The sequence below is a fragment of the Terrapene carolina genome, unplaced genomic scaffold, assembly GCF_002925995.2.
Source record: "Terrapene carolina triunguis isolate 2854851 unplaced genomic scaffold, T_m_triunguis-2.0 Scaffold232, whole genome shotgun sequence".
Lineage (NCBI taxonomy): Eukaryota > Metazoa > Chordata > Testudines > Emydidae > Terrapene > Terrapene triunguis.
Window position 1 is genome coordinate 8,970,359 of NW_020664583.1, and position 18,456 is coordinate 8,988,814.

At 50.2% G+C, this 18,456-nt stretch overlaps 1 protein-coding gene across 1 annotated transcript in view; it reads right to left on the reverse strand.

The window, feature by feature from the left end:
- Positions 1-1,060: 1,060 nt before the first annotated feature.
- Positions 1,061-18,456, reverse strand: part of TWF2 (twinfilin actin binding protein 2) — a 72,688-nt gene continuing 55,292 nt past the window's right edge. Inside the window, exons 6-9 of the mRNA XM_026656681.2 lie at positions 8,856-8,981; positions 8,565-8,715; positions 7,697-7,818; positions 1,061-6,253 (exon numbers count right to left, since the gene is read on the reverse strand). Coding sequence (XP_026512466.1) covers positions 6,086-6,253; positions 7,697-7,818; positions 8,565-8,715; positions 8,856-8,981 — 567 coding nt within the window. The 3' untranslated portion in view covers positions 1,061-6,085. The remainder of the gene's footprint in view (positions 6,254-7,696; positions 7,819-8,564; positions 8,716-8,855; positions 8,982-18,456) is intronic.

The following is an 18,456-nucleotide window of genomic DNA, read 5'->3' on the forward strand; positions in this document are numbered from 1 at the left end:
CATGAGCATGGGACAGTCAAACAGGCTCCATCCACAACACTGTTATGTACAAGGTGACGGTGGGTCTACCTAGGTCTGTATATATAGTGACAGCGAGTTTCCACGTTTTCCTCCTAGTGTGGGTGCCATATTAGTGTCCTTTTGGTCCTTACACAGCGTCAACAACAGAGCTTCCTCAGAACTAAGCGGACAATGGGTGAGCTAGAACAGACTCCAGCTCAGCTACCCATCACTACTCCGCACAGCTAATGAGTCAGGCTAGTCCAGCAACGCCTCAAGCAGATCTGTTATGAAAATGCCATTTATAGCCCCTTCTCGGATTACAACTGCACCAAAATAAGTGCCCCAGCCCTCCACCAGCAGCCTCGAGTCTCTTAAGCATTCTGCTGTATGGGAACTACAGCAGGGTCAGAACTAGCCCAGTTCTATTTGAACTGCTATAGCCTTTGGGATGCTGCTCATTAAAGGACAGTTGTCCAGACCCTGAGATGGACAAAGGGTCCTTGCAGTCTTAGTATCACAAAGCAGATTTTCAGCCTGCTTTTTAAAATGCTATCCAGTTGTTAAAGGGTAGCTTTGTACAGCCCTCTCCCCCAGGGGGAATTGTTCTGTTACAGGCCATTCAAGAGGAAGTCCCCTATGAATCACCAGCGCAATAGCTGTACAGCATCTGGTCTAGAGAGATGACTGCCATGAAAGTGATTCTTCTCCAGCCCAGAACTGGTAAGAAAGGTGTCAGTTAGAGCAGGGAGCTGGGTAGCTGACATTAGCCTAGTTCAGGAAATATGTGGATGGAAAGAGGAGCTGTAAAAGCCAGCAGATCCTTGATAGAGTTAGAGGGTTTATATTACAAATTGCAGCGTGACAGTGTAGACTTCATAACATTCATTTAATCCCTGGGTTACCGTCACTGCACCTAGGGCTTTTGCAGGGTGAATTATGAGGCCGATCTGGCACCTGTCAAGTGGGGGTGCACCAGGCCCTACATGGGAAGGAGTGCGTTAGCACAAGGCAGGGTGCGATAGCTAGAGAACTTCCACTCGAACCACAAGCAGTCAAATTGTTTTAAAAATATTTTATTCTTTAGAAAATACAGTGTTGAATACAGTGTGTTCTGCTTTTCCTCACCCCAAGCTCAAACCCACACCACAGCCCAGCCCAGCCTGCTCCCCCTCTCCCCCACAGGCTGTGTCTGCCACGCAGCTATCGCTGGTTCAGCTGCGCAGCGGCAGCTCTTGTGCACATAAGGCAAAGGCCGCTTCCAGCACATGACCTGGCAATTTTATCACCATGACATGGTGGTAAAATCTCCAGAAGCTGCCAGAGTCTTGCCTAGGGCTGCCCCTGCTGCAGTTGTAGAGGCCGATAGCACCAGTAGGGAATTTCCCCCCTAAAAGTCCTTAGTGTAGACAAGCTCACAGTACTACCGATGTGTGCCTTTTGGAGTTTGGGTAGGCACTGGAGGACTTGAGAGCTGCTGGGAGCCCCGAGAAATCCGCCATCCTCCTACGGAGGCGGCTCATGTCCAACCACCCTTAACTATGCAGTCGGCAGCTGAGATAGGCCCCAGATCAAAATCAATTCCATTTGGTGCTGGTTGTACTAAGAATTTCCTTGGCTTTCACCATTCGGCAACATCTGGATGGCCTATGCGACTCCCAGGACAGACTGGAGACCAGGTCTTTGTAGATTTGGTGTCCACAGGACAGAAGCCAGCCCGATAGTGTCCTAGCAGGAGGAATGGGCACCTTAGCCCATTGCTCCCACACATGCCAGCTCTGAGTAGGCCTGGCTAACCCCAAGAATGTTCAGGCTGGTGTAGAAGGGGACTCAGAGGGGCTACAGAGCTGCCCCATGGTAGGGACTGATGGAGCTATTCAGAGGGCAGAGTTCATGCAATGAGCTCTGTGGTCCCACTCTCTCCCTCATCCTTCTCTCTAGGGAAGGACCAGAGAATGTGACTCTGAGGCTGCTGTGACATCTACACAGTAGCCCAGGGAACTCAGGACAGGTCCATCAATGTGCCCTCCCTAAAAAAAGCAACTTGAGGGCAGAGTGGGGGTAGGTGGTCCTTCCTCCAACTCACCAAAGGAAATGGGGGTGAGGGAGGGAACTACTGCAGACAGCCCCATTGGGGAAGTGGCAGATGATCTTCAGGCTACATGCCTCCTTTAAGTTCCTCAATGAGCCTCCGAAGATCCCAGCCACTCTCCATGCCCAAGGCCTGCCAGACATCATTCCCAAACATCTGGTGGTCAGAGTCACCAACTCCACCCCTGGCACAAATTTAGAGTGGGGAGAAAAGTGGCTACATGACTACCCCTTCATCCCACATGATTCCAGCTACTCCAGGACCAGAATTTGCCTTAAGCATGGGGTTACTTTATGGAATAAATGGGGCAAGGAGGGGAAAGTACTAATGCCGGCTATGGGTTTTCTCTTCCTTTACTGAAGTTCTGATAGGTCCTATAGCTACATTTGATCATGTATTAGGAGAGTATCAACTGGACCTTCGCCATTAATATGCATCAATAGAGCACAACAGTGGGATCAAAACTAACTGACGAGCCCAAATAAGTTATGGTCTAGAGACAGTCTGGGTGACCTAGTTTACATTGTAGACTTTTCTAAACTGGATTAACTTTTTTCTAAATGGGGGAGAGACTTCGGGGACGGAAGTCAGTGAATAGGTCAACAGCTACTACCACCCCAGATATACTTAATGCCTACAAGATGACCAGGTCTCCATGTCTTTTCCTGGGATCAAGGGTGGCCAGAAGCATGTAATCAAACACTTGCCATGAACCCTCCATGCCCAGATGAGGATGCAGAAATAATTCCTCGCCCAGGGAAAGAGACTAGAACTCTCCTAACACAGCTGTTCCAGCACTTGCTGTCCTGGCCTATTATACGCTCCTGAAAAGCGGACTGTACGCACATTCCTGATGGAATGGGATAACATGAGGCACCAGCATGACAAATTAACCCTCTGCCTCGACAGAACTAATACAGATCACTTATTCACTGGATCTCACTATGGCAGAGGGATGCCCCGGCAGGTGTTAGTGTCCCACAGCACAATATAAAACATGGGTGGAATAGGTCCTTGCATGCATAGGATACCCACCCCGTATGTGGACCCTTTCACATAACTTTCCCAAAAGGTACAGCGCTAAGGTACAGATGGTCAGACAGTTCAGCAACATCCAGAAATGTCAGCAATGGCTGTGCAATTAGAATAGGAGCCACAGAAGATGCAATTACATCACTCCACGAAGAAAGCAAGTGTCCAGGTCTGTAAAGCCACTGACCTCTGGAGAGTGGGGAGGAAGGGATACTCTCCCCCCCCCCCCCCCCCCCCATGGCTGGATATTTCATGGTTTGGTCACAAGAGAATCCCGCTGACTAGTTCCCATTACTATTGGCAGGAAACGCAAGAGTTCTACTGAAAAGCCAGGGAGGTGAAAACCCAGCTCAGACTGGGACCTGTTGGATAGTCTGTGCTAGGGAAAGTGAGCAAGGCCTCTAAGCTAAAGTCCCTGGCAATGACTGCCTATGTCTCCTGCCAGGTCAAGACTTACCCCTAACCCGCTGACGGGCATCAGGAAGTCGGCTGCCCCAGCGCTGCCATGATCAGTTCCAGGCAGTAAGGCCAACAGCCAAACTCTTGGGGGCTAAAGGACTGCTGAAAACCTCACAACAAGGAGACAGATGGGCTGAGCCGGGGGCTGGTAAAATCCCTTCCTCACCACCTCCCTGTCTTGTGCTGTAGACCAGGTCACCACCATTTCCTGCCTGGAAGGGACGAGTTGACCTCAATCCAGACTCTTTCTGCTCAGGGATTGGGACGATCCCTGATGCAGAAAATCAACCTAGCTGACATCTCCTTCAAAGTTTCCATGGCAGCCAAGAGAACAAAACAAACAATGGCTTCGAGTCTAATGGAACACCACACAGTTCTACTGAATAGAGAAGGCTGAGTGCCCTCGGATGTGGTACAGACAGACAAGTCAGAGGCTGCCCAGGGGCCGGAATGACGTGTGCATTAAATACTGTGACCCACGGGAACAAACATCTACTAGGTGGATTTTCAAAAGCCACAACTTTCCCCCTTTCGCAGCAGCGGTCCTGATGCTCTAATGCATGTGGGCCTGGACAACACATGTTCCTTCCTTCTTCCTCATCACCACCACAGCTCACCTCACCTTTCCTCATGGGCCACAGCTCTCACCTCTGTCCCTGGGAAACATTCTTACATAGACACCTCTTTGCCCAACCTGGTTTACGTGGATCTACAACAGTCTTTTTGAGGCACCAAGCATTCCTGGTCAGGGTGAACGGACAGCCCTGCTAACCAGAGTGCAGAATGCAACGGATAAACCTGGTGATGTTAATGTTCTCCCAAACCAGCAAAGCCGCACCCTTTATGATCAATGTGACCGTGTATTGTAGCCCACAGCTAGAAGTGGCTATCCTCACTGCCCTGGTAGATGAGTGCAGCGCTGGAATGAAGGATGGGGATGCAACTGCGGGGCATACCGAAGGGTTAAACAATCGTGTGAGGATGAATGATGTTATAGGTTGACTGGGATGCACAACGCACACCTGGTTGGCAGTGGGTTGCTACCCTATGTTCAGAAGTCCCTGTGGCTTTGGATGGTGGATTCAGGACTGAATAGGTGTCAGAGGTTCAGGTGTGGATCTTGGTGAGTCAGGGCAGGATAGTAATGCATCCGTAGGGCTGGGAGTGAGTGTCACGAGATGCGTTCCTGCACCAGTGCAGTATGGTGAGGCAGCCCAGAGCCAGGTACTGGAGATCATGGGTCCAGTGGATCTGCCTGGGTTCAGATCCACTGGACCCATGATCTAGGGAGGTGGCTGGAGCTGCGAGAGGATCAAATCCCAGGCAAAGAAGAGCTGCCAGCAGGAGTTGATGGCTCAGGGCTAATCTCCCTTGTCCTCTCAACTCAGCTGTCATGAAGCAAACCTGGTTAAAGGGAAAACAGCACCTGGTTTAACTGCCTGCCAGAGAATTTCACACATCACAGGTAGGATACAGCTTGAAATTCCTTTAGTAGATCAGAATCCAGTGCCACAGACCTAGGGCTTCTCCTGGGCTGCTCTGTAAGCCAGAGAAGCCAATAGGTGGAAATGGAGGTGACTAGAGGAGCCTTCACACCTGGATACACAAATCCAAGCCAAACCATGGACTGTGAAATACACAGAAGAGCTCTCCGAAAGCCACTGCCTTTCTGCCCAGAGGTGAGGAACTGCCTAGCTTTCACTCACCTAGGCAGCATGCCCTTGCTCTTGGGGAGGTGGGGTGGGGAGAGGTCACTGATCACAGACCACCTGCCCATTGAGTGCGTTCACGCCAAGCCTGCCAGCCTCAGGGTGAAGTTGCCCTGCTGTGGCTGGGAATGCCAGGGCAGCGTTCCTGCCCCATGCTCCCCAGATCCCACATGCCAGCAGAGCTGCTGGCCCGCTTCCTTGGGGAGGCAGCCGTCTGGCATGTATGTACCAGGGCACTGGCTAGCTGAGGAGACCGTTCCATAGAGGGGAGTTGTCAAGATTTAGGGACTTGGACACAGATAGCGGAGGTCTGTAGCAACACATTCAAGGGGAGGGGGAAAGCGTTTGGCTTTCACCATCAGATCAACCCCAACCAGGATTTCATTTCAAGGCCACTGCATAACACGGCTTCTTGGTCAGTGAGCCCTTCAGTCAGTGCAGGCACCAGGTAAACCAGGTCACAAGGCAGGTGAAGTCGCAAGAGTATCAGTTTAAATCTCATTTCAGACTAGAACAACCATTCTGCTCAGGAATTACACAACAAAAGAGCGAGGGGGAAGAGAAAATAAAAACACGCACAGATCCCTCCCCTGCCCCAGATTCTTTGCCCCCCGCCCCCACCAAATGAAGCCAGGTGTTGATGATTTTACTAAAGAAGAGAGGGAGGGAAAGCCTCTCCGGGCTCAGCGGGCAGGCTCGGAAGTGGAGACGTGGATCCTGTGGAAACGGCCCTTCTGGGCGCCATTGGAAGTTCACAGGCCTATTCCTGACCCGGCTTCCTGCCCTTTGGGATCTAACTGTCCTCGCCGTTCTCCCCCGGCCCTTTGATCAGTCGCTTCTGTCCCCGTTTCCCCACGGGGCCCTTGGGCTTGGCGAACGCCTGCTTGAAGGCGTGCTGCTTGGGGTGGACCTCGTCATACAGGAACTCTGCAGTCAGCTCGGCTCCATCGTCAATCTCGATCTGGCACACAAACGGCACAGGAGGGGGGTTAACTCCACAATGCTGGTTCCTGATGCCCTCGAGCCACTGTGGGGAGAGAACTGGGGCCTTCTCCCCCCCAGCTCTGAGACAAGAGCCCCTCACCACTGCCCTCTGTGCCTCAATGACCCCTGGAGAAAATCAACTCCCTCCTTTCTGCCCACAGCGTCCTCTCCACTCTCACATCGGGCTGGGCTCAGGGAGCCGAGACTTCCTGTTCTTCAGAGCCATATGGCTTCCTGGGGCATCACTGGCACAATCACCATGCTCCAGGCAGCTTTTGGCGGGAAGCAATTACCTTGGCCCCATGCTACCAGCCAGCCTCTCCACCAGATATTCAAAATGCTTGCTCTGCAGCCGCCCTTGGGATCATGGCAACTGATGTGACAGACAACATCCTTAACACTCACACATCAGTGCAGGTGAACGTTAGTTCAGATTTGCACCCGCTGTGAGGGGACGGAAAGGGCACCAGAGCCTCGCAGTGAAAGGCCGTGAAAAGCAGAAGGAAGGACGGGGCAGCTGACAGCCTCACATGGCTGAGCTGGTGCCTGACCCTGTTTGAGGCGAGATTTCAGGCCAGACCGAAAACCCATCTCAGGCCCAAAAATAAGCCCAACCTCCATTGATTTGATGCTGGTTTTTAAATCAGACATTTGAGATGGGAAGAGACTTATGAGGTCCTCTAATCCAGCGTTTCTCAACAACTGATCCGTGGACCAGCGTCGGTCCCTGACATCTCCCTGACGCAGCAAGCTAGTCTCCGGGATCAAAAAGGCTGAGAAGCACTGCCCTAGTCTACCCCTGAGGAAACAGTCCTGCATTGGCCCCTATAGTATGTTCTCCTATATGCTCCCCAGGCCACTCTGAAATGACTCAAGGGATGGGGCTTTCGCTACTTCTCTTAGGGCAGGTCCACACTGGGGCGGGGGATCGATCTAGGAAACGCAACTTCAGCTACGAGAATAGCGTAGCTGAAGTCGACGTTTCCTAGATCGAACTAAATTTACTTACTTCGGGTCCACGCGGCGCAGGCAGGCTCCCCCGTCGACAGCGCTTCCTCCTCTCGGCGAGCAGGAGTTCCGCAGTCGACGGGGGAGCGCTTCTGGGATCGATCTATCGCGTCCAGATGAGACGCGATAAATCGATCCCAGAAGATCGATCTCTACTCGCCGAATCAGGCCGGTAGTGTGGACCAGCCCTTAGACATCAGTAGGACAGTGCCCTTGGATGTTCACCTTAAATGTTCCCTTGCTCAGCTCTCAGGTGGGTTCCCTTTGGAACACCCAACAATTCCACTCCCTCCTCTTTGTTTACACCCTCTTTACTGGCAGAAAGGTGTGTATCTGCTCTCTCTGTTGTCCAGTTGGGGGGCATGACCTGCTGGCCAAGTGTTAGAAGACAAGGCAGGAAACATGGATTTACCTTCTTTATAATCTCCAGGGAGAACTCCTGCTCCACAGTGTCGAGCAGCCGGCTCTTGCAGCTGGAGTACAGCATACGCTCCTTAATGCCGCACTTGTACCCAGGCATGGAATAGATGAACACTGCAAGAGAGAGCAAGACTGTCAACATAACCCCAGCCTTAAAAGTTGAGGAACATCTGCAAACTGAGATCCAGCAGTGAGAATCCAGTCCTAGATCCTGCCCAGTTCGGCCCTGCATGCCCACAAGAGTGCCACACATGTAGTCCCGTGCCAAGCTCGCTACCATAGACAGGACCGAGACAGCAAAACCACTGTGGAGAGGAAACCAAAAAAAAAACAAGAGAAAAAGCCTCCTGAAGCCAAACAGCTTCCTCCTCCTCCGACTAAACATTCTGGTGCCTGCAACCGGACTGCCCCAGATACATCCTTGGCATTGGCTTCCAGAGCACTTCTTCAGCAGCAGCGTGGGTCAGGGGCCCTGGTTTAAGGGGTCCTCTGCTGGCATCCGAGGCGCTGGTAGCAGGTGAGTGAGCAAACGCCCTTCAGCGGAATGGGAACTGGTTCAAGATCTCCAGACAGCTGAGGGTAAGAACGGCACAGCAAGAACAAAACGAATAGCCGTCTGCCTGCCAGGACGACAGCAGGCCAGCAAAGGCATCTGCCTACTGACTCATTCACTGGAATAGTAGCGGCCTGTGCGGAGGGGAAAGTAGGCTTGGCTCCAGCCAGAGATTACACAGGAACACTGCAGTGCACACGTGGGCAGAACGTAGAGTAACGCCACGTCTTCCTAGGGCAGGGGGGAACCCGTCTGACCCAGGTATTCTCTCTCCTAGCGGGGTACTGGTCGAGAGGGCTGAGCTTACCCACAGACTCCAGGTAGTCTCCCTCATGAGAGTGCTTGTACAGGAAGAAATGATAGCGACCGGAGTCCTGGGGGATCCTTTTGGGGAGGTCTGCTAGCTCCGTGGCAGTTGTATGGACCAGGTCTATAGTCTCCCGCTCGAGATCCAGTTTCTGGTTAAAGGGGAAGGGAGAAAGAGTTCAGCATAAAACACTGAAATCAACGCTCAGAGGCTCAGCAGACTCAGGGAGAGCCCGAGGGCCGGGGCAGGAGTTGGGGGAACTGAAAAGCGCAAGGGAAACTGCCTCCTTACCAGCTGGATGTAATTGATTTTCTTCTGCTTTAACAACTGGATGGCCTGCTGCGCATCAGGCTGCAGTGGGAAAGCCAGGCCCTGCAGAGTCTGGTGTTTACTCTCCACACTGATCTCGGTCTTCACCTGGAAACAGAGACCCCAACGTCAGACTGGACCGAGACAAAGCCAGTGAGGAGGAAGAGGAGGAGGGGGGTGGGATAAAGGGAACAAAACCAAACACAAACTGTGCTACTCTAACCCAGCCAGAACGGGTCACTCACAGCTCACTGAGCAACAGGATCTCCCGGGAAGCCCTCGCCAGGAGAGCAGCGCCTGCCAGGATGGCATGCCCACAGGGCACCAGTGCATGCAAAGCCGGCTGCAGTGCTTTCCAGGCTGATCAAAGCTGAGGGATTCCAGCAGAGGGAACACCCTTTGCCTTGCCTCATTGAAAACATTAACCCCAGGGAGAAGGGTCATGGCCTCGCTGGCATGGGAGACAAGTGCATGTTGTGTGAGAAACCAGCCCCCACACCCCAGAGAACATAGGGGGCCAGGGCTGCAGTGAGGAGTGATCCTGAGCAGCACACGGACACCCAGTCAGCAGAAGCGCTCTAGAATCCATGCGACTGACCAAGAGATTGTACACTCCCATCCCAGACAAACGGGCATCCACGTGCTGTGGCCCCTCGAGACTGCGCTATTGCAATATGCTGCCCCTGGGGAGGACTCTGAAGGCCACCTGGAAACCAACAGCTGGTACAACATGGAGCGGCCCACCTGCATAGTGCAGCAAACCATCCGGACATCGCACTAACTCTGCCGGACCAGGTACATCTTAGTGTCTTGCCACTTATCTCTCAGGTCCTAAATGGACTTGGGCAGAACTTGGACACTAGGCACTCACCTCTTGCGGCAACTATATTCAATGGGGACAAGGAGGTTCATTCCCACTGGTGCCCGGGACAGAACACTCTCCAAAGAGGGCCCACAGCTATGGGATTCACCACTGATGGAGATCACATTGAGCCTGGGGCTTGCCACCGTTAACACAAGCAGCAAGACCGACCACTTTCAGCACCTCTGCTCTTAAATTTAAGGGGATGACCCAGCTAAGGGTTGAGGAACTAATCTCAGAGACTACACCAATAAGGAAGCTGCTGAGAAGCAAAGGGAGAAGGGGTAGAAGATTTCTCTTCCCCATCCTTAGGATTCACTGGAACGTTAAAGCTAAGCAAGCAACTCAGACACCACCATCACAAGCACCTTAAGACATACCATGTAATAAAGTAGGTGGGTTATTGACCTAGAAACCCCTTGTGTCCCTCATTCTCATTTGAACTTCTTCAGAATTCAGTAGCACCAGCCTGTTGCCCAGGATCTCGAGAGAGGCAGGAGAGATTCCAAGCCTGCTGCATCATTCAAACTGATACATTTACATGGACATACAGGGGAGAGTCCTAGCAAAAAGTCACAGATGCCACAATGCCAGCAAAATTCAATAGTCTTCTAACTTCACCAAAATTCTCGTTTTTCTAATAAAATACGGCTGTCAGACAGCCAACACTAAATCAAACACCGGGCACTGGGCTGCTTGGCCCCTTTAAGACTTCCCAAGGCAGGGGGATTCTTTGGTCTCAAGCAGCCCTGCTGTTCATTCTGGAGATTTATGTGGCCATGTGAAGTGAGAGGCAAGGACCACAGAGAATCTACTCTGAGTGCCACCTAGGAGCACCATCTTCCCACAGACCTTCCAGGGCATCTTGTTCACGTGGGCTGCTGTGTGTTTAGAGAAAGGTCTCAATGAGGAGTTTTCTCCACAGCTAATCCCTGCCTACGCAGATGAGTGGTGAGGAAAGTTTTCACTGGGGGAAGATACCCTCAGCTCGTCATTGCGCATGGCCAGTTATAAATAACTGGGTGCATGAGAGAGACAATCAAGCACATGGGATGCTGCAGCTGTCATTGGGGGACTTCAAATTAAACAGGAATGGGAAGTGACTATGGTATTTTCTTGATCAAACTGTACTTCCATTCTCTAGCATTTGGGGGTTTTTGGCCCACATTTCTCAGCCACAAAATCCCCTTGTTGCACAATGGCTTTAGCCAGTTTTGCCATGCGAGGACGTCTTCAGTAGAGCTCTGAGGAGAATCTGCTTAGGGTCTCGTGAGACGGCAACATCCTTGGTTGCCGGGTCCTCCAGTGCCATCCCAGGACTTGCTCTGCAACTCTCCAGCTTTGTTCTGTGTTTGTACAGCACCTAGCACAATGGGGTCCTGGTCCTTGACTGGGGTTCCCAGGTGCTACTGTAATAAATAATCTCTCCTCCAAACACCCACTGTGTTTTTCAAATTTTGGGGTGTTATGACATAGCAAGATTTTGTTTGCAATTTTTAATTCTCAATATAGCCTTCCAATAAACAATCGGCTGTAGCATTTGTGCACCATTAGCTCTGGATAAAATAAGTGGATAGTGCAAACCCATCCCCCAGATTCCCACTGAGAATGCCACAGGTGATGGGGAAAATCCCTCAGAGCAAGCCCTGGAAAGTGGAGGTAAACAGCAGGCACATGAGCCCTTATGTTAAAGGCTTACAGCGGACCACCCTAACAAGGAATACTCGGCATCAACAAATCCACTCTCCAGTGCACCCAAATCCACTTCAAAGAGGGGGGGAAGGAAAAGAATCAGATTTTTTTCCATTGGAAATTTAACTTCCCTCACCAGGTAGCTTACTCTTCACATCTCTCTCAGCAGCATGAGAGGCGCTGCTCAGAGTACAACTTCCATGTGCAAGTGTTTAAAAAGAAGAGACAAAATTCCCACTCAAGAGAGGAGGTGAAGAATGAGAGGAGAAAGAATCCCTCAGACACAACTCAAAGCACAACACATGGCAGGCAACACAGCGTACCTCCTCAGGGCTGGGGAATTCTACCAGCGTGGGGCAGCACCAACAGCCCACTACTATCTGTCACATGGAATACAGGGAGACGGAACCACATCAGTGACAGAGAAGGCAGAGGGGTGAATGGCTCTCTGAAAAGCCTCACACACCCGCTTCAGCTTGGTGACTAGAGGTTGCTAAGTACAGAGTACCGAATGTGCTCTAAAAGCCACGTGTGGAAAGGCTACCTCCCGTTGAGGCTGTTCCACTTTAGCTGGTGCTGGTTGTAAAGTGATTTCCATTGCGACACCCAGATTCAGCTGCTCACAGCTTTCTGAAAACACCCATCTTTCAGGCTCAGGCTCTGCTTTCAGGGGAAGGTATTTTACTTGAGGAAAGATGGTTCAGCCATTTTTGAGTGAGGAAAAAACACTCCTCACTTTCCCTTAAAAAAACAATGACTTTTTAAAATAAGTGACAGTACAGCCAAAAAATGGCTTAGAGCCGACGGATGAAAAGTGCCATGGAAATAGTCACCTCTGAGTACCAGCGCACAGCCAGATCTCACAGGGACATGGGTTTGATTTGGTGGAGTTATCCACATTTGCAAATTGCATAATGAGCAGTCAGAGTGACTTTTGTGTGCGCTAATCTTTATAGTGCTGCAAACCAGCGAGACTGTTACGGATAACACTGTTAAGCACTTTTCAGCCATAGTGCTTTAGACAAGGGAGACAAGTAGCATTATCCCTTTTATACAGATGGGGAAACTAAGGCACTCAAAAGATGAAGTGACTTGCCCATGGTCACACTGGAGGTCAGGGACAGAGCAGGAACTAGAACTCAGGTTTCTCAACCACACACTGAACGTACTGCCCTGAATTACTCAGAAGTGATCAGGAACCCTTCACAAATGTTTCAGTAATAAAGTATCTGGTAAATGACACCCCTCCCCTTCCCGCTTTCCACCCAAAATATGGCCCCCTTGGGAAAATGTGCACAGCAGGGCTGGAAGCATGAGGTCCCCCTTCTTCCTCCCCTAAAATGATTCTCTGACCTTCACAGCCCTTATTTAGTGACACCTCAGAGAAAGAGGAACAGGTGCAGAGAAGAGCTATGAGGATGATCAGGGGAATGGTGGGCCTATCCTATGAGAGGAGAGCTTGGCTCATTCAGGCTAGCAAAAAGAAGACAGAGGCGATATCGCTGCTCTCTATAAATACATCGGGGGTAAATATTAGGGAGAGTGAAGAGCTATTTAAACTAAAGGATAAAGTTGGCACAAGAACAAATGGATATTAACTGGCCATCAGCAAACTCAGGCTGGAAATTAGAAAATTTCTAACCATGAAAGGGGTGAGGTTCAGCAGCCCTGGAGCTCACTTCCAGTTTGTCTCTTATGGTCCTAAAAGCTCATGCTTCAGAACTTCAGCAGGAGGGGTCAGACTAACCCACTCCACCCAATGAATTCTGTTTGTTTTTTATATCTCCTTCCCCTGAAGCATCAGGGATGGTCATGGCTGGAGATGGTACACTGGGCAGGGAGAGCCAGGGCTCTGAGGTGACACAAGGATTCTGTGTCTCAGGTGCTGGGCTGGCTGGTTCTTGTCCACATGCTCAGTGTCTAACTGATGGCCATGTGTGGAGTTGGGAAGGAATTTCCCCCCAGCTCAGATTGGCAGTGACTTTGGGCATCTTTCCCCTTTGCAGTGCATGGGGTGCAAGTCAGTTGCCGGGATTATCGGAGAATAACTCACTTCTTCATCTCCCTGCCACAGCGGGAGCCCTCCTATTCTCTACCTGTGGCATACAACAGTCTAGTGTCCTGCGGGCTGTAATACTTTTGTCTAATTTGGGTTGCCGAGTTTAATATACGGGTGGCTGGGTGGTGTTTAATGGCCTGTGAGATGCAATAGGTCAGACTAGATGCTTTGGTGATCCTTCTGGCCTTAAACTCTATGACACCCCAAGGTTAGGAGGTAGCAAATATGACAATGAAGTGATTTGCCCAGGGGTGGCTTAGCAGCTCATTCCCTAAAGAAAATAATCCAAAAGGAATTGGGAGCATGGGACTGAGTAAAGCAGGCACAAGATGAGACTCCGGAGCAAGACAGAGGCGTGTGGAGAATGCGCAAAATATCTAGAGGCCAGCCTACCATCTCAGTGCTAGAGTCCTGCAAGCAGGAGTCCTGGGAGCATGGGGAGAGGAGAAATCAGATCAGCAACTCAGAGCAAAACAGAGGGTAGCTCCCCATACATTTCTCAAACTAACAAAGGGGGTGGAGAACACTGGCTAAGGAAGGGGGGTGTCTGGACAAAGAACAGCACACAGAGGAGATTGTTTTAAAGGAGAGGAGGGGAATGGACACACCGGAGGAGAGAGGCCTACCATCTCACTGCTGGAGGCCAGGGAGCGCAGATCCTGGGAGCACAACAAAAAAAAAAAAAAAGGCACAAGAAAAACATCAGCGCCAAGCAACCCACCTCCAGAAGGGAGAGTCCATTCACACCTGCCAATGGGATTATGCATGGGTGGGGTGGGGGCTGACAAAGCTAATGCAGAGGGAGGTGGAGGATGAAGAAGACTAGAAGAGGACTCTGGACACCTTCAGCAACTCTTTGTTGTGGCCTTCTCGGCTCTTCAGTCACCACTGACCCCGCACACATTTTGGATGATTTTCTCTAGAGCAGTGGATCCCAAATTGCAGTCCATGGCCCAGCTGTGGTCCAGAGAGCCTCCCAGTGCTCAGAGGAATTAATGAAAGCCAAGAAATAGGAGACTGGGGTGTTAGAAGGGGAAGTGGATCCATACAAGGATCTCTCTTCTGGAAAAAAATGTTTCGGGAGCAGTGATCTAGAGGCCTTGAAGAATCAAAGACCAAACATACCACAGCACCACAGAAAGCAGATGAACTTCAGGCCAGGGCTGAGATTTGTTTAGTGGAGCATTGTTAGGTGCTCCATAAATAAATACTGTTGGGGGTCTGAGTACTATCTCCTGCCCAGATCGACGCTCACACGAAAGGGTGGCATCTCCACAGGCAGGACTAGCATGAATAGAGAGCTAAGGATTCAGCATAAGCTGTAGAAATCAGTATTAAAATTGTAATGCCCTTTGATTAATTGGCCCATCGCTCTCTCAAGCGCTACCCAGAGTATCACCATCCGAGACCTAGATCCAACTACATTAGAATGGGATGAATATCTTAATCCAGGACATCAATACCCCACAAATGTTGCCACCAGCTAGCTCTTTCACTACCAACTTCAAACAAAGGCTTGAGGCATATGCAATGTGTTGTAACAAACTGTCTAGTGCAGGGGTGGGCAAACTTTTTGGCCCGAGGGCCACATCTGGGTATGGAAATTGTATGGCGGGCCATGAATGCTCACGGAATTGGGGGTTGGGGTGCAGGGGGGGTGAGGGCTCCGGCTGGGGATGCAGGCTCTGGGGTTGGGCAAGAAATGAGAAGTTCAGGGTGCGGGAAGAGGCTCGGGGGTGGGGCTGGGGTTCGGGGTGCAGGAGGGTACTCCGGGCTGGGATCGAGGGGTTCAGAGGGCAGGAGGGGGATCAGGGCTGGGGCAGGTGGTTGGGGCATGGGAGGGGGTCAGGGGTGCAGGGTCCGGGCGGTGCTTACCTCAAGCAGCTCCCAGAAGCAGCGGCATGTCCCCCCCTCCGGCTCCTATGCAGCGACGCGGCCAGGCGGCTCTGCGCATTGCCCTGTCCACAGGCGCCGCCCCACAGCTCCCATTGACTATGGTTACTGGCCAATGGGAGCTGCAGGAGCAGTGCTTGGGGCAGGGGAAGCATGTGGAGCCCCTTGGCAGCCCCTATGCGTAGGAGCCCAAGGGGGGGACATGCCACTGCTTCTGGGAGCCGCATGGAGCAGGTCAAGCCCCCGACCCTGCTCCCCGGCTGGAGCTCGAGGGCCAGATTAAAACATGTGGAGGGCCAGATGCAGCCCCCAGGCCGTAGTTTGCTCACTCCTGGTCTAGTGTGTGCATATCCCTGCCCCCTACTGAACCGAATGGGCACTGACTGACTGTGTTTCATAGGCTCGACCATGCTAAAAGGGATGCACTGTCTCAGGAACAGCAGGGATAAACCCAGATCCTTCTGCTGTTCCTGACACGTTTCAAGTGGCCATAGCATGCAGCAAATTGGCATCTTCAGTGGCCATGGATGTTACAATATTACAGAACCTAGGAAACTGACTCAAAAGTGTTGGGCTGAAATTTTCCATCACTGGTCTCTGCCTGAGGGTGAGAGAGTTGCAACAAACTTATCAAGAGATTTTGAGTGGAGGGGAAATAAATACACTTCTTCCATTTAAAAATATTCCAAAATAAATCATTTAAAAAAAACATACTTTTAGACAGGGCTACAGGACAAATGTCTGAAGTTTAAGGTCTATGACCATGCCACATTTCATGGAGCTAGTGCTTAGCTTAGTTAAAAATGGTTTGAATTTAACCACTATATTAGTGTTTGAAAATTAACCGCACGTTAGGTAAGGTGCTTAATTCTAGATGGGTGCACTTCAAACAGATGCAGTGAAGTTAGGGAAGTGGGCACGTTGATTCAAACAGCATACATGCTTGTGGGGCAAAACTAGAGGAGCTATAAGCTTCAGAAAGCAAATTGGTGTGGAAAAAGGAATTCACTAGCACAATACCTCCAGCTTCTAGTTTTCCCTTTAAATGCGTAGGAAATTAAATGAAGGTGAAGGGGATCAACGTTAATGCAACAGTAAGGCTGAAAGATTGAATGCTCAAACATCAGAAAATCCCAAAAGATTTAAGGTTGCTCTGGCAACGTTAAATCTGCCACATACCATAATCACAGTATTCTCTCCTCCTTTCCCTTGTTAAATGTAAGCCATAATCTATTATCTATAGACACCATTAAACATACAGGATGTGCAGTAAGGCCGAGTTAACTTTATATTTTGGAATTCCTGACTTGCATCAATGCCACAAAGTTTGCAAGATCAATGGTTTTTGCATTTAATTATCAGTTGATTAGATCCATTCCCAACTAATGCAGCCCTGGCTGGTTTTGAATCCATACACAAAACTGGTATTCCAGAGAGACTCTGACTGTGGCTTCATTTAAAAAAAAAAAAAACAAAAAATAAAAACCACAGGTGTGGGGTTTTAAACCACAGGATAACAAATGTGCGTTAGCTATCGCACTGTAAAACTGTAGTGGAAACACAAGGCACCTGTAGTTTTTACCATGAGGAAGCTAGATGGGACCAACTCTACACCCCTCACCTGTGGTTCATCTCACCTAGCTACCTCACAGTAAAAACTACAACACACCTTTTTTGGGCAGTGAAAACCAGGCCTCCATTCACCTGTTCTCTACCACAATGCACAGTAACTGACATGCAGGGCCGGCTCCAGGCACCAGCGCAGCAAGCAAGTGCTTGGGGCGGCCAATGGAAAGGGGCGGCACGTGCGGCTCTTCGGCGGTGGGTCCCTCAGTCCCTCTCTGAGGGAAGGACCTGCCGCCAAAAAATGAAGCAGCGAAGGTAGAAGTGCCAATCGTGGCTTCCCCCTCCTCCCCCACCGCTTGGGGCGGCAAAAACACTGGAGCCGGCCCTGCTGACAGGTGTGCTCTAATAAATCAAACAGCCCATCCTCACTGCTGCACCTTCTACAGTCCGACCCCAACCGGTTTTGGTTTGAATTCATTTGCCTTGTTCCCACTGCTCTTAAGCTATTTTTATTGCTTATGTGATACCACAGATGCCTCAGATTCCAGGTCTATTATAACAGCAGAGAGTGCAGGATTCCCGTACAGATGGGATGTATGCTGACTCTTGCTACAGACCTATCAGCAGAGCCATTAGCAAACAGCTATAATCTTTGCTTCCTGCATGTCTGAGATATAGTTTGACCCAAGCTTAAGGCCATGGCTGGCCTGCGAGCTGCATGGTATTTCAAACTCTCTAAAACTGAAATCGTATTTTGTGACTGTGTAAGCGGTGTTCAAACCCCCAAATGCTTTCACTTTTTTTAGTCTCCCCATTGCATTTAAAGCGCAACCTAATAACAGCAGCTTCTTATGGACAAAAGGAAATTAGCTGTTTCCACGTATTTCACATGAGCAGTAGAATAGACACGTAAGATGCATGAAAACATTCTCGAGGTCTCACACCTTATAAGAAGTTTCCCACGCTTTCTGCAAACCAAACATGCACAGAACTCATCATGTCAACATGAAACCCATGGATATTTTGCTTTCTATGAATTCTAGAAAGCACAATTATACCTATGTTTCTCATATCTTTTTGCCTACATCCTCTTTTGGGCCGTGTGCTTTACACTTTCTCAGGCTGAAGCCTTCAGTCTTACCTTCTGCTGATTCAGCCTGATGGGTTTTTTTTAATCCCTGCACCTTGCAGAGTGGTTTGATGTGTTCCAGACATTTTTTACATAGATAGTCTTGTACAGACAATTTTTGCAGAAATGTGTTTTAAAATAGCATGTAAATTGAGCACTGATTTGAAAGTTAACACGTCTGGCCCTAGCAGCAAGAGACTAACTGTAGTTTATCCTACTGGAAAGCCTACTTTGGCTTGGGCAGCAAACTATACTATCGCTTGCCTTTCTGACGAGATAACTGTCATTGAACTACCTGAGAAGCCCACACTCAATCTCTCCCCTCTGCTGTTACCACAGACCTCTATCAAAGCACTAACACATTCAACTGAGGCCTGGTCTA